We start from the raw sequence: 27,322 nt of genomic DNA on the forward strand, positions 1-27,322 counted from the left end.
GGAGGGAGAGGATCGTTCCCCCAGACTCTTGTGGATTTACCTTGAAAAACATGGCTGATTTGTCCAGAAGCTTCCTCTGCTGTAGTACAAAGCACCTGAATGATATTTTGAGAGATACCCTGAAGAGCAGCAAAATCTACCACACTGTAAACATGCATTTCATCTGGGTCACTAGCAATTTCCTGAAGTTCAGTGAAAGCAGCATCTTTGATGCCTACAGCGTAAAGCGTGATGCCTGCATTCTTGACTGCCTCCGCTGGTTCACGGATGTTGTCCTGAGCTTGCCCATCTGTTATCACCACTGCAATCTGTGGGACGCCTTCATGGCGTCGACTCCCAGCCATTTCATTGAACTGAGTGTCCAGCATAAATTGCAAACTCTCTCCTGTTTTGGTACCCCCTCCTTTGTAATGCAAGTTTTGAATTTTGTGTAAGATGTCCTCTTTGCGCTGGTATGTGTTCAAAAAGAACTCATTGCGGGGGTGATCGCTGTACTGGATCAGGCCAATCTGGACTTTATCTTTCCCAATGTCAAAGCTGTTGACTAGGGTGTACAAGAAGTCTTGCATGATTTTGAAGTTTATCTCAGTTATACTCCATGATCCATCCACCAGGAACACAATGTCTGCAACAGACGCCTTCCTGCAAACTGAAAGCACAGGTTACAACATTTTTCCATTCTTAACGGAGCTATTTAGCCGTTTCAGAACAAGCAAAAGAAAGCACTTCATATGGCTTATGGAGATGGCGGCCACTAATTACTTAGATGGATGTTTTTAAAAGACTAGTGTGTGGAGAATAGGGCTTTAAACATCTGTTTACCATACTAGCTAATGTGTTCAGAAGCAGCATCTTTCTAAATGCCACAGGCTGGGGACAAGCAACAGAGATGCCTGTTTCCTTCATTCTCTGCTCCACAATAATATCTACCAGGCCAATGTTGGAAACAAGATGCTATACTAGATACATTCACCAGAGCTTTTCGTAAATTTGTTATCTAAGTTTCAGGGATCTTTTGTGGTGGGAGAGGAATTGCAAAACAAATTCAAAACCATGACCAACAAATCTAAAAGACTGTTGTTCCCATACGTTTCTATGCTACAACTTTAGAATTCTGGATTTTTTCCTACTTAAAGTGGCTTACTTGGTATCTGCAAGGGCTGGTTCTTTCTCTCAAGGGGTTCTCATCAAGTGAAACAGGCACCCTGAGGAGGTAAGAAGCAGGCCAACTTTACCAGATTTTAGGAGGGGTAATAAGGCCATTTTATGTGAAAGGACTCTTAATGGGTATAAGGTAAGGTTATTTGTTTGGTGAAGGGGGTGGTTAATTGGGGTTTTATTATAATCTTGGGATTGTGAGCCATTTTGAGCCACAAAGGAATTGCAGAATATAAATATTTTAATAAATTAATGAGAGCATTCAAAATTAACTAAACAATTTTTGTCTCAATAGCATAACCATCCTGGTCATTTCAGTGGAACCATACCTAAATACTTCCTTAATTTACAGAGCACAACAGGGGGTGGTATTTGATCTGGCAGAAAAAATATTATCTCAAGAAACCTTAATGTGTTCATTTACTTTACTTGCCTATCTTTTTGAAGCACAGGGTAGATTATGGAATTACTATACAATGCAATAAAAACAGTATAATACAGACAATAAACTGGATTACCACACTAGAGAATAACATAATAAAAACAAGTATAATGCATCCAACAGTGCATTGCTTTCAAATTGCCTGAAAAATTCCACAGATGTTAAACACCCTTTATAAAGTTGCCCTCCAAACTTGTTTGTTTTAATACTGTTTCTTTCATTACTATTTCTTCCTTTAAGTTTAATTTTATGCAGAGTTACTTTAGTCTGAATGTTGCCTTTCATGATACTACAAAAATACGGGAATACAGAGATGAGCAAGGAGAAAGCAGATCAAATCTAGGGTTGCTATTCTATTATTTGATAGCGCTCCTCTACCTTTAATCACAGCATAGTATCAGCAAGTAAGACTATTAACAATAATAGATATACAAGCTCTTTCTGAGGGAAAATATAAGAAGCCACCAATTCAAAACAAAGGCAGTTTTATTACCGACTTCAGTGGCACTTCAGCTATAAACAATGCCTACTGCTATTTCTACTAAAGAGCAACAGGAATTGTACCATTGATCTTACTGGGTGCCAAAGTAAGATGAATACATTACCAGTGGTTTGGGCATCAGTGGGGCACAAGGTGGTCAAAAACACAAAAATGAAAACTTGGTTCCAGTTGTCCATCCTGAATACACCCCTAGACAATAAAATAAAGTAAAATTTATTTTTATAAACTATATAAACTTATAAAATTTATAAACTATAAGTATTATTTAGGCATTATTAGGCATACAGAAAAACATACTCCCTATCAGATTTGTCCAGAAGTTTAAAATTCTCTGTGCCTTTCAGAAGGGAAGCCATGTTACAAGATCTGACAAAGCTGGGGTGGGGGGCAGGAGCCTTGTGGAAGCCTTAAGGTACACCCCATTTTGTGAGTATTCATTTTCATGGCCTACTACAGCCCACTTTCTAATATGTCTGCAGTGTGCCTGCACTAGGTAGACCTTACAGAAAAACTCCATGCATATCTACTTGAAAAGAAGTTCCATCATTTCAGTGGGGCTTACACCTAGAAAAGTATACATAGGATTGCAGCTATCTATGAGATTATTAAGAAAAAATGTAAAAAACAGGATCAAAGTCCCCCCTGAATTATTGCAATGGAAGACCTACAGAATGAGAAACCTTTGGATAAATCATCCATTCACACACACAAGCTAATGCAGTCATCAAACCATGGAAATGTAGGCACAAAAAATGTAAAAAAAAAACACCAGGATCAAAGTCCCCCCTGAATTATTGCAATGGAAGACCTACAGAATGAGAAAACTTTGGATCAATCATCCATTCACGCACACAAAAGCTGATGGACATGTATGCACAAATAACTACCTTACAACCAACCAACCATTGAAGAACAATAATACTTTCTGAAAGCAGGCAATACAACTCTTTTTAAAATAATTTTTATTGTATCATTTGAATATTCCATTTTATATTAATACTCTTCTTCATTCGTTTTCGAACAATACATTTCCCCCTTTTTCCCCTCCCCCCTGTATTTTCTTCATAGTTTTATCAAACAAACAGCAGTAAGTTCATTCTTTGTAATCTCTTCTCCCATATCTCCTCATTGACTCCAGCTTCTTTCATCCAGTCCGCATATATTGTCCATATCTTCAAAATTTCGCTCTGTTTGGCAGTAGAACTCTTAAGAACTACTTTTGGTCTTTTGGCGGTAGCAGCCCAGCTGGTGAATATTTATGGCAATTAATAGAAGGAAATAGTCTTAGAAGTAAACATGGCTAATGAAGCCCTTCAGACCAAGGTTAAAATTGTTTATAGGGAGTCAAACCATCAGCATTTTATTTCCAAAGAATAAACTGTTTATTGTCATACTGATCCAGCCACTGCCAGATGCAAAACCACTGGAATACATGTGCAAGCAAGCTGGATCTTGTGCATTTCAAAAGTTCCTCAGATCTGACCTTTTGAAATGACTGGGTACTGAACTCACTGCATCTCTTCTATGGAAATAAGATTGAGAAAATTATCCTAGAAAAATTGGGATCTTGCTTTAGTGTAAGTCAAAGCATGTCCCAAAAGCATTCTATCCTTTGAAGCCTACACACACAAATCCCTGTGCAAACCTAGACCAGCCATTATGCTTTATCTGCATATTTGAAATGTATTCCCTTTTATATGTGGTTTCTAACCGGAAATGCATGCGGCAAGAAAGGTGCAAACAGGTGACTGTCAGCTAATGTTTAACTATTTGTGAATATGCAAAAACTTCTAACTTCTTGACCATAAAAAAGGGATGGCAAGTACAAGAAGTATACATTGCAGCAAAATTTCACTGGTCCAGTCACATTCCTGCATTGATACCAATTCAAAGTATTAAGAGAATACCCCTTTTTTGCTTGTGATGGGTTTTCCGGGCTGTGTGGCCATGGTCTGGTGGATCTTGTTCCTAATGTTTCGCCTGCATCTGTTGCTGGCATCTTCAGAGGTGTATCACAGAGGGAAGTCTGTTACACACGGTGTCCAGTGAGAAGGGGATGTTTTAGAGGGGTATAAATTGTCATGTCCCCGGGTGGGGAACCTATCAGTAAGTGTTTGGGTGGAACTTGCTAAGCAAAGCTGTGTAGTATTGCAGGTGGGGGTTTTCAATCCAGGAAGTGATTCACATTTGCATTCCCTGCAATAGCAGCAGTATTGGTGAATGCAAATACTGTGTTTGGATGGAGTCAATTGTCCATGAATTTAGCATTCCCTTGGCCTTTGCTTACCCTTTTTATTGTTCATGGTATCAAAATTATGAAATTCTAGTTTCCGTGAAGAGTTATCTGTCTCCCTCAATCCCTGTTTTTTACCAGCAGATGAAGACTTTTCTGTTTTATATAGCTTTGTCTCATTGACCCTCAATCCTGCCTGTGGGTGTGTTTAGTGTAAATGCCATTTTTAATTGTTATATATAAATGTATTTTTAAAGATGGGGTTACCGTTACCCAAAGTAGCTTCTGAGCTACTTTGTGAAACAGGATCCTTTGTTACTTTCTTGTGCAAACCCTAGGGACCTTGGGCAGAGAGTCATAGAGGCCAAGGTCTTACATATGGAGGAAACTTAATCAAACTTGACATAAATAAATTACAGGAAACAGTGATGCAGTCAAAACCATTCTTTCTGATAAAATAATATCTTCTAAGAGGTGTTTTTTTCCCGAAGCTTTTATACCTGAAGAAAAGCAGGAGGAAAAGAACATTACTGTCTTAATAACCCAATGTTAGTAAGTAGTGAACATAGAGTTGGATTAATGAGGTTCACACCCACAACTGCAAATCTTTCCTACTTTCCACTTTTCCGAGCAGTCCCAATCCATGTAGGTATTACTTCACGCTGATATTTTGCTGGCAAAGCAATGTAGTATTAATATCATCCTACCATAAGTTTTTCTAAGACCAACATCACCTGTCCACAATGAGCTGTTTTCCTGATCAAATCTATGCTATGACTTACATCTGATTCACACAGTGTTTCCGAACTGCTTTCATACCAACAATGCCATAGGATAAACATCAAGACCACAAGGTTAATTATTGCCAAAAAAAAACCCCCACTTGGATTAGTAATTTGATTAACGTGGATAGGAAGTTCAGGACCACACAAGTGAACACGTCAAGTAAAATCCCAGCATCAAATTTGGTTTGGAAAGGGGTTACATCACAGTTAGGAAAGCTAAATAGCTATGCACAAGTGAAAAATTCATTTAAAATATGATGCATAAAGATATATTGTTAATGATGCATGATTGGAGCACTCCATATCTAGAAAGGCAAATACAGTCCAGAGGTCCAAATGAAATCTTCAAGAACTAAGACACTGCAAAGGTAAAACTGCAGATTACCCACCACTATCTCAATTGCTGAGCATTTTATATATTTCTCCCCAGTGGGGACTGAATGACTGACCCAAAGTCTTATGCCTAATAAAGGTTTTATGTATGTATGTATATGTATGTGCCTGACCCAAAGTCACCCAGCAAGTTTCTATGGCAAACGAGATTCAAACCTGGGTCTCCCAGATCTTAGTCTGCCTTTCTAACCACTAAACCACCTTGTGCTTTTATTATCCCTGAACACAAAGGTGGGATCCAGCAGGTTCTCACCAGTTCCCGAGAGTGGGTTACTAATTATTTGTGTGTGCCGAGAGGGGGTTACTAATTGGGTCTGCTTTTCCGTTAGAAATTCCATTCGGTCCAAAAATCATAAAGTCCTGTTGTTTCCTATGTGGCTGGTTAGCGAAGGTAGAAAACGGGATAATTCTCCCTGTTGGGCTGTTTTAAAAACATGTTTTAGAAATATGGTAAAGTTCCTTGTTTAAGGAAAGTATCCTTCTTTTGATTTCTAGAAACAAAATTAAGTATCTGAAAGTATTAAGTATTTGACAGGCAGTCAATTAGAGGAGAAGTAGTTGTTTCTGTTGGCAGTAGACGATAGGACTTGCTATAATGAGTTTAAATTATGGACAGAAAGATACCAGCTGGAAATTTTGAACTTTTTTTTTACAGTAAGAGTTTTTTACAGTAACAGAGAAATTATTAATGCCCCACCCCCGGAATGCCCGGCTGTGCCCCTGTGGTGCCCCGCCCAGCCCCATTGACGCTACGCCACTGTTTGAATCCCACCACCATGGGAACCTGTTACTAAAATTTTTGGATCCCACCACTGCCTGAACAGTACTAACATGGCAGAAGATCTGTGGCAAGTTTGGAATAGCCTTCAAGCTTGATCTCAGAGGATGAATACTGGCTACTTTTCAGAACTGTTTCAGTGAGGAAAGTGATGAAGTTATTTGTAAGAGTGGAGATGTCAGAAAAGTTTGATGATGACAGGTTGCTACATGGGAATTGGCAGGAATTGGGAACCTATAAGAACAGTAAATAGAAGGGTGGTTTTGATGGTATATACGAAATACACATTCTGCCAGGATCTGAGAAGAAATACTGTCAGTTAAACTGATGAGACTTCAGCACAGAAAGTAGTGCTTCTCAGTCATGATGAACTTACTAACACCCCAATTACAAATGCTTTGTGTGGTGCACCAAGGTTGAAATTGTGATTGCAGTTCAACCTCCCACTCTGCCATCCATTGATTCAGAAACCCAGAACAAGCACATTTGGCAGCACAATCCATGGGGCAGGGGGTAGCTGGTGGCTGGGAACAATTGCACCACCTCGAAGAGGCTTTCAAGTAGCAGGGAAGCAAGAGTGACAACAGAAATCCCTGGCCACCCAGCAAACCCCTATAGGCTGCACCATACTATAGGCTGCACTCCAATAGGCTGCACCATACTTTTAGCTGGTGTGAGTCAATGCCAGCCAAAGAGGGCATTCCTGGGCTGAAACCGATGATGTCTTTGACTTGAGCACTTCTAATAAAAATTCAGCGGCTTAAGACCACTTCCTTCTGAAATTGAAAGCAGTTCTCTTTTAGAAATCCCAAATATTTTGTTAAAAAATAATGTTTATTAATAAGGAATGCAACATTACTGTTATGAAAGAAATATGGAACTATTTTACAAATGGCTCTGGCAACAGTGCTGAGGAGAAGCAACATGAAGGCAAAAACCAAATATGGCATGGTTATGCATTACATAATCTACAAGGAACAGTTCTGTGCAATATCTAATTCCCTGTCCATAGGCTTGAGGCACTCAAACTTATTTAAGTCCCATTGATTTTCATTGTGGGGAGTTTAACACCCACCCTTAGTTTTCCAAGTGCTGGACAGTCCAATCCAAAGTGAGGGAGCAGACCCCTCTCTGGACCCAGCACATCCCTGAGCCAGTGTGAGTGCCCACCCAGTCAGTGCAAGGGGTAAATGTGGAGGGGCATCTTACCCAAGTGGCAAGGTGCCACATGGCTCTGCAATGTTCAACCTGGAAGCCACTGCTTGTCCATAGGCCCGCCAGGACACAACGTTGTGCCAGTGTGGCTGGAAGCATTCCTGGGGCAGGCTGGAACGCCCAGTCCCCATGTGCTGAGAGAGACAGCATCGGAGATAAGTCATTTTTTGTGGCATATCTCCGTGATCTCCTATGGGAGATTCTCAAACAGGTGTTTCTTTTAGGGGGGGTGGCTTCTTGCACTGCAGGAAAACACTTTGAAGAGGGCAGGGCAGTGCCAGAGTGGCGCCATCCCTTCCCAGCAGCCCACTCTGAATTGGGCTGTAAATCTGACTAAATTTGAGCAAAGCCCAGTGTCATTGGCACCGTGAATGCTTGTGCTTGCCATTCTCCAAATACAAAATACTCTCTTCCTGAACAGAGTATTTTCTACTATAGCTATAATCAAAGAGTAGGAAATACAATATCCCAAATAGAAGAAGAAGAAGTATTTATTTACGGTCTATGACCAAATACAATACAATTCTCCAATATAGCAAAAATATCTACAACAAAACAGGAAATGCAAATCTCTCTCCAGCACTCCAGCACTATTTATACATATATATATATATATATCATTATACAATGTATGCATACCAAACAGCACAAAAATACTAAGCAGAACAAGTGGGATGCCATATTCAGATCATTTTTTTCTTTTTCATAATGAATAAACAGAATTTTGCTACCGTAGTAATATTCTCCTTCTTGTAATAATTTTTCACAACAAACTTTATCAGAACAATATGTCATATTATGTAACAGATGTGACAGGCATTTTCCCCTGGCCACCTCATAGAGGGGACATTTTAATAACATCTGTTCTATAGTTTCTACAGAATTCAGAGGGCAAGAACACAACCTTGCAGCATAAAGTATCTTTTGATATTTCCCTTCTAAAACAGCAGAAGGTAAATGTGCACTTCTTGCAAGAGTAAAAGCTCTCCTTAGATCTTTTTTATCTAGGTAAGTTAATTAAGGAGTAGGGGTGTTGATATATTTCTGCGTAGAGGAAGACGAAAATCTGAATATCTTGCCAGATCAAACTGTCATGATACATCTTTAATTCTTTGGGTAAGTTCAATTTTAAAATGATCCCACTTTGTGATCATATGGATGTTATATGGAAGGCCAAATTTATTAAGACACCTCTCCATATCATGAACCCACCTAGGTTTGTAAGGAAATCCCAAATGGACAGAACCCCAACATACCACACCATGATTACACCTTTAAAAATATAACACCTACAATTGATTTTCAAACTTTGAACACCTGTTGAAAACCAAATGCCTCTTCTTCAAAAGAAAAGATAAAATCAAGCATTTTAAAACTGCTCATGACCCTAGAACAGACCATGTTACTCACATGGCCTTTGGAGGACAAAACTTAAATATTTTAAACTTTGTACTCATCTTTTCAGCTATGAAAACTAGTCATTTTGAGATGTTAAATCTAGAAAAAATACTGCTGTATCAGTGTAATTTTAAAAACACTTTCTTCCAAGTAACAGCACTGATAGATTTTGAGTAGAACTGCTTTCGCTTTAAAAGGAATATAGCTATTGTACACCCACTCCCTCCAACATTTCATCTAAGGGCTTCATGGGGAGCGCATTAGACTGTTTCTTAGAGGTGATATTTAGCATTATTGTATGCTCAAAGCTCTTTTTCCTGCATGTGTATACAATAATGGCTTACATTTGCATCTAGCCTTCATGTCATTTTTTTTGTCAATGGAACAAACAGTAGCATCCTATGTGTGGAACGTTCAGTTCCTACTGCTGATTGAATAAACATGAATGAAGACAACTCCTCTTACCTGCAAATGCTCTTCCTCCTGTTGTCTGCCTTTTCTTTTTCCAGAGCTGCCTTTCTTCTTCAGAAATCATTAAGCCTTACACCCTGAAGTATGGAAAGAATGGTGTGCACAACTACAACTTCTTATAACTTTCACATTAGAACTAAATTTCAGTAGTCCCGTTTAGGAAAACTCTGTTCCTCCCAATCGCTCTACTGTAGACGCTGTTACATTTTAATTCTAGAGTAAATCATGAGTAACTAATAATAACATTTAGCTTGACATGAATCTCAGATCTAAACATTCTGTAAGACAAAAATGTGACATCTTAGAAAGAGAGAAAGTCTTCCATATCCTCATGGACTGTTGACATACTGATAAACTTCAATTTTAAAACTTTTTTAAAACACTGTAAACTTTTTAATATTAAAAAGTCTCCAAGGAAAAAAGAAAGAAGCAAGGAATGAGGGGGAGGGTAATTTTTCTTGATAAAACCTCATATTAAATGAAGTTGAATTAATAATGAAAGAGATTCACTGACTGTTTGATGGTCCATTTGAGCAAAGTCTACTGGTCCATACCATGTGTCTTCCCTCAGTCTCCTTCAGAAGCACAAAATGTTCCAGTTGCGTGAGGGCAGCTACCCTTTCTGGAAACTGACTGGGAGTAACTCCTCCCAAGACATTCCCTATATGGTATACTCTTTGGCTAATAATCGCTCCCAGGCTGAACTCTTAGATTCTTGTATAAACAACATGAAAATTCTGGTTTCCTCCAAAAGGAAAGGTTTTTATAAACTTTTTGTAAAAATTAAAAATGCTACCTATAATGGTTCTCCTGGAGTACAATGAGGTCTAAATAAATAAAAAAACAAATAAAAAATAAATCAGGTGGCGTATCAGAGTCTGGCTTCCCGACAACTGAATTAGTATCATCCATCTAAGGACAAGTTGTCATATAAGGTTTTGGCATGTAATATTGTTAATACAAATGTCATTGTTTTGTGTTAAATATGTTTGTGTTTTAGAAACTGAGGGTTTTCATATCAGAAATCATACTTAAGCCTAAAGCCTGTTAGATTAGACACTAAAACTAAGATTCACCATTACAAGAATCACAACCAAGTAATCTCATTACTGGCAACAGCCACAAAAGCTGGAAAGAGTTATATTCTCAAAGATTTCTACAAAGCTATTTGGAATATAGGTCAAAATCCATAAACAGTGGAGTAAAAGAACAAAAAGATCAAAGAGGTTGCTTATACTGAATCATGATTAAGCTGTTTGATACCCTCTTTAGAGGTTTCCTTATGTGCAGGAAAAATGTAGAGAAAGGTACTCAGCTTGCAGAGCTCATAAGCAAACTTAGGAGAAGGACTCTGTTGTTTATAAGATCTCATTTAAGAATTTAAGATCAATGAAAGAAGAATATGGAAGCCAAAGATAATTTGAAACTATTGTAAGCAAGAAAGAAAAGAACAAGCATTCCATGGAGAGTGACCATTTACTCATTAGTGGTCTCCTTCATATTAAGCATAAATGTATTTTGGGTTGGATTCTTAGTTAAACACACATTTCCCCTTCTTCAGCAGTAACTCCGCCTTCAGATCCAAGAATCCTCACAGTTTCTGAAAACTCTGAAAGTGCAACTTTTGCTCTTCCTTTGTAGGGAAAGTGAAAATCAGCATGCATTCAGCTTTCTTTAGGTTTTTAACTTTTCCATGCCTCCTCCCACCCACATCACAAATCATTACAGTCGTAGACCAACATAAAGTAAATGAAATATTGCACAGAACAGAGGACAGAACATATTAAATCAGTAAGCATATGTACTGAAAAAACTTTAAAATAAATTAGGTATAAAAAGACACTAAAATTGTTAAATTGAAGGGTATAGTTATCAAGTCACTAAGCCTAGTATGTTACACAGACAATCCTGTGATATATTTCGAGTGCTGTTACACAGAACTTGGCCACACTGTTAAATCAGGATTGGTGTCTGAAAGCAACATGGAGATATAAACTTGTTCCATATGACCTGATATGTGATGAGAAGAAGAAGAAGAAGAAGAAGAAGAAGAAGAAGAAGAAGAAGAAGAAGAAGAAGAAGAAGAAAAGTTTGAATTTATACAATCCTTTCTCTCCAGTATACAGACCATGCAACTTACAAACTCCTTTCCTTCCTTTCCCCACAACAGTCTCCTTGTGAGGTAGGTGGGGCTGAGAGAGTTCTGAGAGAACTGTGACTAGTCCAAGATCACCCAGCAGGAATGTAGGAGTGTGGAAACAAATCCACACCAATTAAATGGGAGCTGAGATGGGGGAGTCTGTTTTTCCTGCAGATACAGATCCCTCCTGGCCAAAATAAGTCCCAGGGGTTTACTTGGCTGAGGTTTGTTTTGTCAGGAGAATACAGTAGTTTCTTTTGGCTGTCTGCTGCTTGGGATTTTACAGAATCTTTAAATACTGCTGATAGGGAGCAGTCAGAGTTGCTATCTTCATTCATTGCTGCTAGAGGAGGAAATATTAGAGTAGTGAATTTGCAGCTTCCTACATGATAGAGGCAAGGAGGCAGCAAATATGTTATGCTGAACTTCCACGTCTTTGTTCATTTTATGGTTAAAGTGTGGAATAAGATGAAGATGGATTTGTTGAAGTGGAATAGATTGAATCGGTCTTTCTTAGGAAGAATTTCTGTGATAAAAATGAATGTCTTGTCAAGGATGTTATTTCTGTTTCAAGCCATTCCAATAATTAACTCAGCATTATGTTTCAAACAATGGCAAAAATACATAAATAACTTTATTTGGCAAGGGAAGAAACCAAAAACTTTTCCTAAAGTTGGTAGAAAAGGAGAGCTGTTAATTTACTGGTCCAATTAGGCAGTTTAGAAGCTGGGACACAGAAGTCTTTATAGTTTATGTCTATTCTGTCTATATGCATTCTCTTGTATTTCCAGGAGGATTTTAAAAAAAAATACACGGCAGGAGTTGGTCATTTCTGCCTGCACTGCACTGTAGATTGTAGATTGTGACATGACCTAATTCTGCCCATACCACAACAATTAAATTGACAAGAAATTTACATAATCTAGCAAATTAATGTTACACCAAAGATGGCAGAGGAAAAAAGGTGGCAGGCAATCTTCCCAAATGGAATCATAGAATCATAACGTTGGAAGAGCCACAAGAGCCATCAAGTCCAAGCCCAGGGCTGGCAGTAGGCCTACCGGGAAGGCTTCTCTCCAACCTGCCAGCCCAAACTGCTCCTTGCTGACCTCCATGTCATCTAAGTGTACACCATTGTAAGTAAAAAGTTTTTTGAGAGGGCATGCGGGGGGGAGTTCGGCAGGAATGGGTTGGCTGGGGACTGGGGGGATGCCATTTTGAACAACTTAAAGGCTCTGTTCTCAGATTTACATCGTATTAAACTACATGTGAAGAAGGAACTCTGTGATCAGCATCTTTTGTAAAGTTGTTTGTATGTACTGATAGCAGGTTTGAGGTGGTGGTGGAGATCTCCTGGGATTACAACTGCTCTTCAGGCAATAGATATAAGTTCACCTGGAGAAAATGACCACTTTGGAAGGTGGCTCTATGGCACAGGTGTCAAACTCGCGGCCCTCCAGATGTTATGGACTACAGCTCCCATCACCCCCTGCCAGCATCATGCTGGCAGGGGATGATGAGAACTGTAGTCCATAACATCTGAAGGGCCACGAGTTTTTGACACCTATGTCTATGGCATTATACTTTTGAATGAACCTGATGAATAGGCTCTAACTGCTTGTCAACAGTGAACTGACTGACAGATAATTAGCCCCTATTCACCAGTCCAATCCAGAACCTTTAATAGGCATATAATCAAGAAAATGTCAAATGTTTCCAGATACATTAAAAAATAACTCATTGTTACATTGTAAAACACACCTTAAAAACACGGCAACTGCTTCCAAAATTTCTACATTGGAACCCTATTCACAAACCAGATAGTATGCCGAACTGGTGGGTGACTGAAAAGATTATAGGGATGCTTGAATACCCACCATTATGTCAAGCAATGGTTCGTCAGTTGCCAGCAGAGACCTGCTTTTTTGATGACTGGTTTGACAAATTGTCAATCTCTTCATCAGTATTCAACATTCCCATTATATTCCTTACTAACTGTGTAGTACTGTGCAACTGGCTTTTCATACACACATACGCCCATACAGCCCAACTAAGTTCTATTATCAATACCCCCATCGTTGCTGCATAAGTGCTCAGGTGAGCGGGCAATTGCTTAATAAATAGGCAATTAAATCACTCATGAAATCATATCAATCGGCCATCAATGAGTGGATTTAATGGCTGCCGTTCAGTTTGAATCAGCAGTGTCTTTGCACATGTGCAGTTTTGGGGAAATCTGGTGCAAGCTGGCACAGCAGATATTTGCAACTGCCTGGCACAGGAGTGATAGGTTCATATCTGGTCACCACCTTTATACGCAGTAAGTTTGACAGCTGAATATGTTCAAGGTAAAATTTTCAGTGTTCCTAGCAGATGAGCATTGTTCAGTCAGGCAGCCTGTTCTTTTCAACCCCTGCTCTTCTTGGCAGGCAGCTGTCTCTTTCCCAGCTGGCATACAATCAGCTACATTTCACTGAATTACTCAGCATTTGATGACTAGCATGTAATGTATGAATTCTCTGTTGCTGAATTATTGCAAAAAAAAGTTCATACTGTGAAAGCCAAATCGGCCTATCCAACTTGTTACATCTTCCTTCATGAAAAATCTCTGGGATCTAGCTTGCCTACAATTCAAAGGACCATGACATTTAATGTTGTTCAGTCAATTCTACATGTTCTACTCTACTCAATTCTACATGTTCTACTCTACTCAATTCTACTCAATACAATTGTATAAGCAGTCTCAAGCAAGCTCATAGATACAGAAGATTGAAAATGGATGGTTTCCATTATACAAGGACTGTGCTGCTTGCTCAGGAAACATAATAGCTCCATATCCACATGACATTTCGGGTATAAGAATAGATGGCGACAAAGGGAGACACTGTTTTGTGAGTTCCTCCACCCTTATCTCTTCTGCCTTTACTTCTGGGCTCCCTTCCAATTTTAATAGCCAAGCCAAACCTGTTTATTTCATCTTAATCTCACTAAGGACTTTTACCAGACTTTTACCAGATGTTTTAAACTCCCAAACTGTGATTTAGCACTTCCAAAACCCGGAAACAGCCACTCCTTATCAGACTTTAAATATTTTAAATACTATTTTAACAAGCTCTTTTACTAAGTTTTTTTTTAACTGATAAAGTTAAATTGACCTTGAAAGCAGACACCTCAGCAAACAAATGGGCGGAAAGAAGAAAGCCATCTCCTCCCCATCTCCTCAGAACAAAAAAAAAACCTCTCAACAAAGAATGGGCCCTTCCCCACTTACCTTTTCCCGAGGGCTGCTGCCCGCAATTCCGAGCGCGCAGCATCCCTGGCGCGCGCTCGGGCTTCCCCACGACCCCGCGCTCTGCGCGGGGTCATCAAAAGGCGCCCTTTGAAAGAGCGCCAGGGATACCGCGCGCTAAGGGGCGCGACAGCAGCAGCGTCGGGGCGGCTGCGCTGTCGCCGCCCCTCTCAGTGGGGAGCGCCGAGGGACCCCGCGCTACTCTCCTCGAGTAGCGCGGGGCTTAGGGTAAGTGGGGAAGGGCCCTAAGATTGACTGGGTTTTTTTAATGAAAAGGCCCCAGAAGAAAGAGAAGACTTGTTGTTGCAAGAATTTGCAGTCAGAAACAGATATTCTGGGGTGTTTTTGGTTTCCAGGTTGCATGGCCATGTTGTAGTAGCATTTTCTCCTGACATTTCACCTGCATCTGTGGCTGGCATCTTCAGAGGATCCTCTGAAGATGCCAGCCACAGATACAGGTGAAACTTCAGGAGAAAATGCTACTAGAACATGGCCATGCAGCCCGGAAACCACACCACCCCCCAGTGATTCCGGCTATGAAAGCCTTCGACAATACATTGAACAGATATGGGGGCTGGGGCCACAGTAGGCAAGGGGCCAGCTGGAGCTGGCTTTGAGAATGGGCTGGAGGCTAGCAGAGGTCCACATTTGCTAGAAATACAACTTGGGGGTGGGGACCTTGTCTATATATCCTTTGTATAATTTCATTCTTGACTTCTGTTTCCTTGATCCACTTAGCAAAAGTGTGCATTTGGATGTGCCAAACAAAAAAACAAAACAAAAAAGTAGCGATCTGGACAAAATGGAAAGCTGAAACATTGAAAAATGTTTGGGTTTTTTAGGCTTTTTGGTTTTTCCATTTTCCCAAAGAAATGTGCAAGGAGAATTAAAATGTTCAAAAAAATTAAAGCCCATTTGCAATGTTGGCAACAAGAGCATAAAAACAAGGCCTGACTCCAGCAGACCCCATTTCAGAAGTGGTTTGAGAAGTGGTTTGCAAAGTTTGACTTTAGCAGCTGCTCCTCTCTATGCAACCCCAGTAACGTGAAAAAACCAACGGGAGCAGATCTGGGGCAAAACTTTTGTATTTTTCCCACCTCGCCATTCTAGCCTGCCCAACACTTTCCATGCCGATAACGTGAACCGTAAATGCAAATGGCAAAGGGGGGGGGGTGCTTTGATCACATTGAGCAGAGACTTGTGTGCAGCCCAAAGAGGAGGGAGGGGGACACCCTCTGCTGAGCCGCAGTGGCAAAACTCCATCTGCTGGAGGAGGGGGGGAGAGGAGAAGAGGCAAGCATGAAAGGAATCGTGGCTTCCCAACCATCTGTGTAAAAGGGCTCCCTTCTCCTCTCCTAAATGGAGTCTTTCACTGGAGCCATTGCAGAAGGGCTGCTGTCCCCTGCTCACACATTTTACTTCCGTCCTGGAAGTAAAAGGCAGACTGCTCTTCGTTCCCCCTTTCCCCACCCTTTCTCTAAATCCACACTTTCTCCCTCTAGGAATGTGAATGGGGGAGAATGATGCCATTTGAGTGACACAACCAACAGCCAATCAGAATACGGGAAACAGAGGCTGTCTGCTCATGCACGAAATAGATTGCAGGGCAAATGAAAAAAGCCCTGTGCCTGTGCAGAAACAGCTGGAGCAGTGTAAGGGCAGAAGCAGGGATCCGTGTAGAATCACAGACTGGAGCAAAATTGACCCAATACATGAGATCCTGGTGCATCCTGGGTCCATCCAGGTGCAATTTGCCATGAAAAAACAGCCAAAAAGTAAACTTTTTAAGCATGTTCATACTTGGTGCAGACGAAATCTGGAGCCCTCCCTTTCCCCCTGCTATATGCACTTTTGGTGAGGTTTTTTCTTTTTGATTGTTTGATCTGTATATGGCTTTAAAATCTTAATAATCAAACTTTTTAAATAGAATTTGCTATGCTGCAAATTTGGTCCCTCTACCCTGAAAAACGGTCAGAAGGTCCCATTCACTGGCATGAGGATTTGGCTTTTCTGAAAATGTTCAGGTCCAGTAAACTCAAATCTGAAAAATACTGTACAAATGTTGCACCCCCCCCCCCAAGTCTAGTGTTGTACATACTTAGAAGAGAAATACTGAATGCTTATGTGATTGGGAAGGCAACATTTCTTTCTCTGATCCTGTTTTTGCACATTTATGGTCGCAGTCTAACTAAACTGAGATGCTACTAAGTCTTACTAAAATGAATGGAACAAATTTAGTTCCAAACAGCTTCAAAATCTAACTATATAACCAGGCATGCACCTCATACATTTAGGCAGGTCATCTTTTACTGAGCAGATGATCTCCTATATGGCTGTGCCTGAAATAGGATGTTACAAATTATCCGAGCTGCTGTTTACAATATCTTTGGAAATGGTATACTAACACACAATTCAAACCATGTGTTTATATATTATGTTAACTAAAACAACACAGAATTAACTGTGAGTAAATACAGGACAAGCAGCTGTGTTCTGGTTTCCTATGCCAATGAGCCAGATGTTACAGTATTAAATAGTCAAGGTCAGCCTAGTCTAGCCAGCATCAAGACTGGGACAAACACATCTTCTTTACACTGAACATACACATATTAGTTTGTCTTGATTAGAGATGGAAGAATGGCTCAGGAGTTCTCAGGAATATAATCTTCATTCTGAATTCCAATTACAAGGAATTCTACTCCAGCCCAGTTCCATTTTTAGTCCCAATAATTGCTTTCTCCCCCATGAGGTAAGACATGGGCGGGGGCATCTTTAATCCTCCTTTCCCCTTTCTGGAAGTGACAAAATATGGCTATGTTCTCCTTCATTCACATTTGTCACCTTACAGTTTGGGTAACAGACATCTTCAAAGAGATATTAAATTCTTTCAAAAGTCAAAAAAGAGAATAAGAGGAATCACTGCTACTTCTAATGTATTTCAGACAAAGCAATTAAGCACCATAGAGATTAAACTGTCTGTTACAGTCTCTTCTTCACTTCAGCCTTCACCATATTGCCCACAATGGATGGTTAGGCTGCTCCCACTTACAAGCAATTCTTTCTGTCCATCTTAGCTTGGTCTAACAAGACTAACACAGGATTCTTCAGCGTCATCCAATTGTACTTCTTTTTACAGATTATGTACTTCCAGAATCACTATCCGCTCCAAGGCCCTCTTTGGCACATAGAAGCTACTTCCCGTGAAACCATACATCATGGCTGTTGGTGTTCTGTGCTTGTAATAGCCACAGAGGTGGTGCCAATTGCATGCTCTTTCTCGTTCAGTGGGCATCTTTTCTACCATTTGGAGATGGTAAGGTGGGAAAAGCGGACACCATCAGGCCACTCATGTCCTCATGGCAGTTGCACCCTTACACCTACATAAAATATTACCAGGAAGAAGCAGATAATCCCACACAAACTGGTGTGCATGGGACTGGAGCTCAGGAAACAGACAAAAGGGTCTTTTTCCACCATCAGACCAAAGACTGTTTCTCCAAACCCAGGAATGAGGAGGAGTAGAAGTTTAAATTTATATTCCCCGTTTCTCTCCTGCAAAGAGACTCAAAGGGGTTTACAATCTCCTCCCCCCCCCCCGCCGAAAAACACCCTGTGAGGTGGGTGGATCTGAGAGACCTCCAAAGCACTGTGACTAGCTCAAGGTCACCCAGCTAACATCTGTTGGAGCGCATAATCTAATCTGGTTCACCAAATAAGCCTCCACAGTTCAAGTGGCAGAGCGAGGAATCAAACCCGGTTCTCCAGATTAGAGTGCACCTGCTCTTAACCACTACACCACACTGGCTCTATAGTTAGCCATGGCTCACTGCTGCCATGGCTCACTGCTGCAAGATGAGAATAATTTCTTCTCATTCTTTACTTATTTTGGTATCTGGTACACACACACACACACACACGTATCTTTTATTAACTGAAATTGATTTTTTGTATATAATGAGGTACATATTTGGCTACAGCTGGTCCATTGGGCTAGATTATCCAAGGTCTAGGCTGCAAGTCAAGGACCAAATGCCTTTTGACTCATACCAAAAGTTTCATACTTTTGATCACACCTAGGTTTCTTAAACCTGTAAAAGAAAGATAGAACAAAAGCTCAGTTTTGAACTTAGACAGGTGGCAGAGATATTCCCAATAATTGTCTTGCTGGTATGAGGCATTCCAGTCTTTCCCACCTTATATTTGAGCTCCATCATAAAGCAAATATAGTAAAAACTTTGTTACCTGGCATTTGGTTATCCAGAAATTTCTGTTAACTTCCATCACCAAAAAGACAAGTTTTCCCCCCTCAGTCATCAAGTCTCTGCATGCTTGGGCACCCTGCTCCAGCTGACCAATTTGATGCATCTGGCCACTGCCAAGTTTGAGACAATCCTAAAGTGCCTCCTTCCCTCTCAGTCTACTTGTAATTATCAAGAGCAGTGTCATATTTGCCTAAAGACAGGGGGTACCCTCTGACCCAGGCGCCGCTGATCTGCTCATGTGAGGGGCGCAAAATAAGCCCCCCACGTGACCAGGAAGACGGCAAGGCAGCAGGAAGTCTTTGTTGTCTTCTGGCGCCCTCATCCCCGCCCATCCCGGCCACACCCCCAAGCTTATAAAAGCAAAGGACAAGCTGGAGCCTTCCAGAGGGGAGGGCAGAAGGGACTGCTGGCTGCTGGCTCGAAACCGGCAGCCGGGAGTGGGTGTGGCTCTAGGGGGTCTATCTCCGGGTTCCATTTTCCCCCAGTACGCCTCTGATCAAGAGTCAGCTCAGGCAATGAACTCCTGGGCAGTTGGTTTGCTTGTCTCCCCATTCTAGTCAACATACAATTTGGGAGGAAGGGCAAGGGTCCCAATAGGCATGTGGACTATCAATGTGGTATTCTCAGTGAGGTGGGGTTTGTTCATTGAGGGTTCCTCTCAATAGGGATTGGGGCAGAGCAATAAGCTTCAGTATCTGGTGCACATGATTAACCAGAAACCTCCACAGCTTGAGTGCCTGCCAACAAAAAGCTTTTTCTGTATTACCTGGTGTAAGGGAATAAGGCTTGTGCTTAACAATTGGGTTAAATAATTTGAGAATAACTTAAGCGGAAATTGCTTTTTCTGAGGGTTTATAAATGTGATACATATGACTGCAATGTTACTTATTTAAACCAAACAGATGAAAATCTAAGGCTCAGTTATTTAAATATTGGCCCTAGATCAATCTCAGTTTCATTTATAATAAAACAAAATTTATTGCAGTCACAGACCAGTACAAAATTTACAGGACAGTTTCACAAACTGAAATTAGAAGGGCCTTCCCTGACAATAATATGCCATTACAATAAAATAGTATTAATCATAATAAAATTTATTTCAAATTCACTTATAAGTCATCATGGCTCACTTGTCTCAGCTCACTCACACTGTAACTGCCCCGACCTCATGATGCACGGCTTCATGCATGGTCCGCATTGGAAGAACAAGGCGGCTTCTATCCTTGCCCTGGAACTCAAAAAGTAGCAGGGCATTGTTGTAGACAAGCCCTTACCAAGCAGAGTCAAAAGCAGCTCATAGCTGTGTCAGTAGTTAATGGAATCAAGCACCAAATCTAGAAGAGTGAAACAGCACCAAGTCCAGAGTTCAAAGCAAGATCAAAAACAGATTTAGGTACCAGAAACATACACAGCAGTTTACAAGTCCTTGCCCGATGTTGCTGCAACAACACAGCTTGACTACCAACCCATTTTATAGCAGGTATTGTACCCAGCAGTGCAGCTGTGTTACTGCAGACTAGCTTCTGCAAAGACTTCTAATCAAGGCCAGGTCACCCCAGAGCCGCTAGCCTGCTGCTGTGTCTTCTTTCCTGCAAACTGGCAAGCAGCTTAATGCTGTTGGGGCTTTGGGTACAAAGGGGGCAAGATGGCTGGCAGGGTCTCCCCTGGTGTGGTGTCAGGAGGCTGGAGAATCTCGGAGCTGGGGCCTGGTTGTGGCTCCCAGCCTGCTTGCTCTGTTGGAGCCTCTGGATCTGGTACTGAAGGTTCTGCCTGACTCTCTGGGCTGGGGCTCGAAGCCTGCAGACATTACCTGGGACTCTGAGGCCAAAAGTTGTGCCCTCTTCCCTGCCTGGGTCCTCCTCCAAGGGGTCCCCGACATGTTGGACTGGGCCACAACAGGCATCTCCTGGTTTTCTGAGCATCTCTGAAAGTTGATCTAGGACACAGAACAAATCTGCCAACTCTGGAAATTCTTGGACATTGGGGTGGGAGGATGAAGTAGAAGAATTTGGATTTATACCCTTCTTTTCTCTCCTGTAAGGAGTCTCAAAGCGGCTTACAAACTCCTTTCCCTTCCTCTTCCCAAAACATACACCTTGTGAGGTAAGTAGGGCTGAGAGGCATCTGAAGAACTGTGACTAGTCCAAGGTCACCCAGCAGGCTTCATGTGTAGTAGCAGGGAAACAAATCCAGTCTGCCACTCACGTGGAAGAGTAGGGAATCAAACCTGGTTCTCCAGATTGGAGCTCTTAACCACTATCCCACACTGACTCCATGGAGTTTTGTGAAGGAAGGTAACTCAGAATGGATGTGATATCAAACAGGCTGCCCCCAAAACTACCTTACTAGTGAAACTGATCTTGTAGCCTGGGGAACAGTTGTAATTCTGCAAGAATACCAGGCCCCACCTGGATACTGGTAACATTAACACAGAACAGGATGATAGAATACCGAGGTGTTAGAATGCAGAGCCACAGAGGAGTAACTTTGGGTCAAACATACTGTCCCGTTCTCCATTGCCTGTATTTTGGGTGACACGCCACTATTCAACAACCAAAATTCTCCCTGTTTGAGTCTTGAGTCATTTTTGTAATTATTGGCATTCCGTTATATCAGTGATGGCGAACCTTTTTGAGACCGAGGGCCCAAACTGCAGCTCAAAACCCACTTATTTATCGCAAAGTGCCAACACGGCAATTTAACCTGAATACTGAGGTTTTAGTTTAGAAAAAATGGTTGGCTCTGAGGCGCACATTACCCAGGAGTAAGCTTGGTGGTAGTCGGTGGCTTTGCTTTGAAGCAACCGTGCATCTCTTCCAACTGGTGACTCATGATCCTAGGAGGGTTTACTCAGAAGCAAGCCCCATTGCCAGCAACCGAGCTTACACCCACGTAAAGGATTGCGCTTTTGTTCTTTGCATGAAAATCAGTGGGGTTTAACAGTGCTTAACAGGGTTACCTACACTGCTTCCCCAAAACTTGGTCTTAGGTTTAATGCTAATAATCGAGCCCAGCAGCCCAGGCCAGCCTAGACGTGTATGGGGGGGCACTCTGTTTGCGCGTGCCCACAGAGAGGGTTCTGAGTGCCACCTCTGGCACCCGTGCCATAGGTTCGCCACCACTGCTTTATATAATGCATAGCACCACACACGATTTTTTTAAAAAATAAATGTATAAGTTTTTAAAAGTTTATTTCTTGTTCAGGGGAGGGGTTACATGTCAGCAGAGTCAAGTTAAGCATTTTCTGAATTTGAGATGCCAAGCCCAAAAGGTTTCCCATCACTGGACTATCCTGAGGATCAGAGTAACGGGGACGAACCACAAAGAACCCTTCCCCAATAGTATTTTATAGGAGCACTGAAGTGAAAGGCCCATAAACTGCAGGTCATCTGGCTATCTTACATAAACAGTAGCTTTACCAAAAGACCTTCAAAACTTCTTTCTCTACAGAATTTTCTTCCTTAGTTAAGCAATTATTTTCCACCATTCCCAAGCAATAACACTCCTTTGGAAGCATTGCAGTTAACAGCTGCAACTCTTCAGAGTGGCTTATACTAATGGAAGGGAGATCGGAGCTCAAGCTCCATGTTTGGTTTGTGAGCTACCACATCCCAGAAAATCCAAACTGTTTATGGCTAGGAAGTACACACGCATGCTTACTCTTCTCCCCCCCACCCCCACAGAACACATCGAGGCATATTTTTTCAATGATGCTTTCTTCAGAACTAAGTATTCCAAGTTCCATTTACTCTATATAGGGAAATAGTATGATAGGATGTAGATCCGTTTAATGGAAACAGTCCAACTGTCCACCAAAAAAAAGGAACTTACTGAAATGGGTCTCAATGTAGAAAAGTGGTTCCCAATGTTTTTTTCACTCGTGCACCTCTTGGCACCCATTTCCCTAAAATTGTACCCCCATTTTAGCAAATTCATATTTTTGCGTTCCCTCAATCATTCTGGCATGTACCCCGGGGGGGGAGGGGCATGCATACCCAGGTTGGGAACCACTAGTGCAGAGGATGGAATGGATTACATTTCTCTCCATCATCTACCCATTACCAATTTTCTGCTTCACCAGAATTAGCCTGCAGTATGGAAGATCTGGAGGCAGGGCATCTATGGGGGCTGCACTGTCACTTTATCTTCCACACTTTGTCACACTGCTGCACTGGTGGCAGCAGCAAGCTTGGGAGGTCTCCCACTATAGTGGGACACCTGGTCCCCTAAGTGCAGTATTACCTCTTCCCTACCCACCTTGCAATCATGCATTTAACATTTATTTACGTAATTCACACTCTGCCTTTCTCACCAAAACTCAAGGTGGATTAAAGTCAAATACAGTAAAGAAGATGGGACACCCAATAATAGTGCAATAGAGTTTCCACTTCAGACCTCTGAAAACAAGGAAGACAGAGTTGAAGGAAAGTGTAAGCATTTAAACGTGACATGCTAAGCAATGCAGAACTTGCACAGTAGGAACATACTTTCAGCAACAGACTAAACATAGTACTGTAGTCCCTATCTGTTTTCCCAAGCATTTTTGGAACCATTCCATTACAGTGCAGACCTAGTACCTTGCTAGAAATGCCCTTCTGAATAGTTCTGTGTTCTATACTTTGCAGAAAGACAGAAGCAGAGGTGAGATCCAGCAGGTTCTCACCAGTTCCCGAGAGTGGGTTACTAATTATTTGTGTGTGCCGAGAGGGGGTTACTAATTGGGTCCGCTTTTCCATCTCCACGCCCTCGCCTCCCCGAGAGGCATCCTGCCTTTGAACGTGAAGGTTCCATATAGCAATTGCGACTGATAACGTAACTCCCTGAACTGGGCTAATCCCTTTCAGGGACTGCAATTCATTGATTCTCAGAGTTTCGTGCCTTTTTATCTCACCAGTCTCTACCAAAGAACCTGCCTGTTTCACCATGGCTGTGTTCAGATTTGTGAGTTGGGGCATTTTCTATAATGTGATGGTGATTTAGAAATGACCTGGTGCAAAACAAATTGGGGGGGGTCGTGGTGGGGTGGCTGCCCATGGGGGGGGGCATCCAACTCAGGTTTTGCCCAGGGCTCAGGTTTGCCTAGGTACGCCTCTGCCCCCTTTGCTGAGTGGGGGGGGGGCTGGCGAGGGAACCTGTTACTAAAACTTTTGGATGCCGCCACTGGGCAGAAGCCTGAGAGCCTTCCCGACCTCCTCAGGCTGGCCATCCCACAAGGTGGGGGCCACAACAGGGAATGCAGGCGTACAGAGAGTTGTTGGTTCTGTCCATTTGCAGGGTAGCATCTGCAGAAAGCCCTGCTGACACGAACTATTGCAGGTAGATCTGAGGTTTCCTGTTGTGGTGCTTCAAGTATTCCTGCAGCTGATGTCATGTATCCATGTTCCGTGTTTTTCCTCCACGGATCTGTCCAGAAGTCCCAACAAGGAAGCTTCACGTTCAATTGCATATTCATTTTTAAAGTCTTTTGAATCATTGAATGGATTGACCTCCAATACTCCTTAGCTTTTTTTTACAAAGTTCACCATAAATGGTAAAACGACCCTTTTGGGTGTTCACATTTCCAACCAAATTCCACAAGTGAATTACTAATTGAGCCACAAGAAACTTAACTTTGCTCATCGAGAATTTATTGTCCATCAGCTTCATTATTACATGGGGGGGAGGGGGGGGAGAGAAAATGGTAGCTAAGCAGGCAGATGTTTTGCTTCTGATTGCATGTGCAACCGGGGGGGGCGGGGGTTAGTCCAAAAAAATGGAATTGATGTAAAGCGACGTTGGGAGTATGTTCCTGATGGGAAAAACAACACAAATAACAGCTGTCAGAATATTACTTCAGTATACAAATCTTGTGTTCCAGGGGCAGAACCACGAACACACACAGAATGTGGAATGAAATGAATACATTCTCTAACAGGCTGCCAGGAAGAGTTAGTGCATTCTAATGAACAGCCTAGTTAAGATTCATAAACAATCCCCCCCCCCCCTCACCTCGTTGCCAAGTATGGGACAGAACAGCAAATAGAGCAAGTGCACTTTATTCAAACAGCTTGTGTCAATCCCAGACCAATTCAGAGCGCTGAAGTTGCTTGTATCAACTGTCCTAGTCCAATTCAGGGGGCCTGGGACTCTCCTCATGCTCTTTGAACCACCTTCCCAATATATTTTCCAGTGCAAACCACAGTCTTCAGACAGCCTTTTCCTTAAGGTGCCTTCCCTTAGGATTGTCCATATGGCTTAGTCAGGCAACTCCAGTATCCAAACTGGTCTCCCTGCAGCTACAGGAAACATTTTCAAACCCTGCAGAGGCTTAATGCAACCTGGAGCTGCAGTGTGTGAGGAAGAGGGACTTTTGCCTCTCCCTGTTCCATGATAGGGAATTACACAAATAGCTTGGGGATTGCACATGCATGTGCAGGTAATTGAGACCCAACTCCTTTTAAAAGTGTCGTGCAGCTTAGCCCTGTATAGCTGGAGTTTTGAGGAGACACCAATGCTGTCACCCTTCCCTCCTCTATTTTATCCTCACAACAACCCTGTGAGGCAGGTTAGGCAAGAGAGAGTGACTGGTCAAGCAAGCTTCTGTGGCAAAACAGGCATCTGAACCTGGACCTTCCAAATCCTAGTCTAACGCTCAAATCTAGGGGTGGCCAACCTATGGTGATCACGGATTACAATTCCCATCAACCCCTGCCATGAACATCTGGAGCACCATAGGTTGGCGACCCGTGCTAACCACTACAACATTCTGGAATCACTCGTTTATGTGCGCATACATACAGCCTACTGGGGAAATGGGGTGGTCCATTTTCACCTGCCACATCTCCATCAAATCTTCCCTTTCACCTTACTGCAAGTTAGAAAGTGCTGGGTGGGAATATCAGGGGTGCAAAAAAAAAACACCAACTGATGAGTTTCCTGTTCACTTGTACCAATAGCAAAGGGGGGAAAACAGTGCCTAATTTAGGCTTATAGGGATACTTCAGGCAGGAGCACTTAACATTTGCTGTAGGTACAAAGCCTACACTGTGCCTCTTGATAACAGGATAATGTACACCAGCCCTTATTCGAAAGTTATCTTTGAACAGCAAAAGGTTACATGCCCACAAGTGCTCCTGTCTATCCAGCTAGTAGATAAATTAAATACACTGATTTTGTGTTGTGTTGTAGTGGTAATAGTTTCACGTCTAGGATCCAGGAAATCCAGGTTCAAATCGTCACTTGCCCTTGGAAGCATTCAGGCAACCTGCCTAACCTACCTACTTGTGTCATAGAGAAGGAAAATGGAAGAGAAAAGGGCAATGTATGTCACTCTGAGTATTGTGAGAAGAAAAGCAAAAGAAAAATTGTCCAAAATGATCGTTTGGAGGCATGGGGATCTTTTGGAGTGGATGGTAAGAAACATCTGCACAGCAAAGATGGTTTCCAAATGCTGTTTTTATTCAAGTTCTCTTTGTCAGGATCAAGTTATAACACACCAAAGAAACGAACATCATCCTTCTTCTTGGTAACGTAAAAAGGCATTGCTTAGATTACCTTTTTTGTCCTTGACATTTCATTGGGATCAGAGATCTTCTATTAAAATGCTGCCTCTCTCATTTCTTCTTCGAGGATATATCCTCCAATTAAACAAACACAAAATCCTCAACTGTAGGAGCTACTGAGAGTCAGAATGGTATAGCAGTTAATAATGGTGGACTCTAATCTGGAGAACAGGGTTCATTTCTCCATTCCTCCACATGAAGCCTGCTGGGTGACTTTGGGTCAGTCATAGTTCTCTTCAATCTCTCTCAGCCCACATGCAAGCGGGAACTGGCAAACCACCTCCAAACATCTCTTGCCCTGAAAATCCTAGTGTTACCATAAGTCAGTTATACACACAAGCCACTGATCCGGATAGCCCAGTCTAACCTGATCTTGACTGATCGTGGAAATGAAGCCGGATCAGCCCTGTCTAGTAGTTGAATGGGAGACCGCCAAGGAATACCAGGGTCGTTAGGCAGATGCAGGTAATGGCAAATTACCTCTGAATGTCTCTTGCCTTGAAAACTGTATGGGGTTGCCCTAAATCAGCCTCAACTTGATGGTACTTTCCCCCACCAGGAGCTAGCCCAGGGGTAGGGAACCTGCGGCTCTCCAGATGTTCAGGAACTACAATTCCCATCAGCCTCTGTCAGCATGACCAATTGGCCATGCTGGTAGGGGCTGATGGGAATTGTAGTTCCTGAACATCTGGAGAGCCGCAGGTTCCCTACCCCT

The 27,322-nt window shown here is 42.0% G+C and overlaps 1 protein-coding gene across 1 annotated transcript in view; it reads right to left on the bottom strand.

Moving 5' to 3' along the window:
- Positions 1 to 9,439, bottom strand: part of LOC125440610 (collagen alpha-6(VI) chain-like) — a 77,413-nt gene extending 67,974 nt beyond the window's left edge. The window contains exons 1-2 of the mRNA XM_048510474.1: positions 9,370 to 9,439; positions 41 to 649 (exon numbers count right to left, since the gene is read on the bottom strand). Of these exons, the coding sequence (XP_048366431.1) occupies positions 41 to 649; positions 9,370 to 9,439 (679 nt within the window). The remainder of the gene's footprint in view (positions 1 to 40; positions 650 to 9,369) is intronic.
- Between the last annotated feature and the right edge of the window lie 17,883 nt (positions 9,440 to 27,322).

Source organism: Sphaerodactylus townsendi, linkage group LG11 (assembly GCF_021028975.2).
Source record: "Sphaerodactylus townsendi isolate TG3544 linkage group LG11, MPM_Stown_v2.3, whole genome shotgun sequence".
Classification (NCBI taxonomy): Eukaryota; Metazoa; Chordata; class Lepidosauria; order Squamata; family Sphaerodactylidae; genus Sphaerodactylus; species Sphaerodactylus townsendi.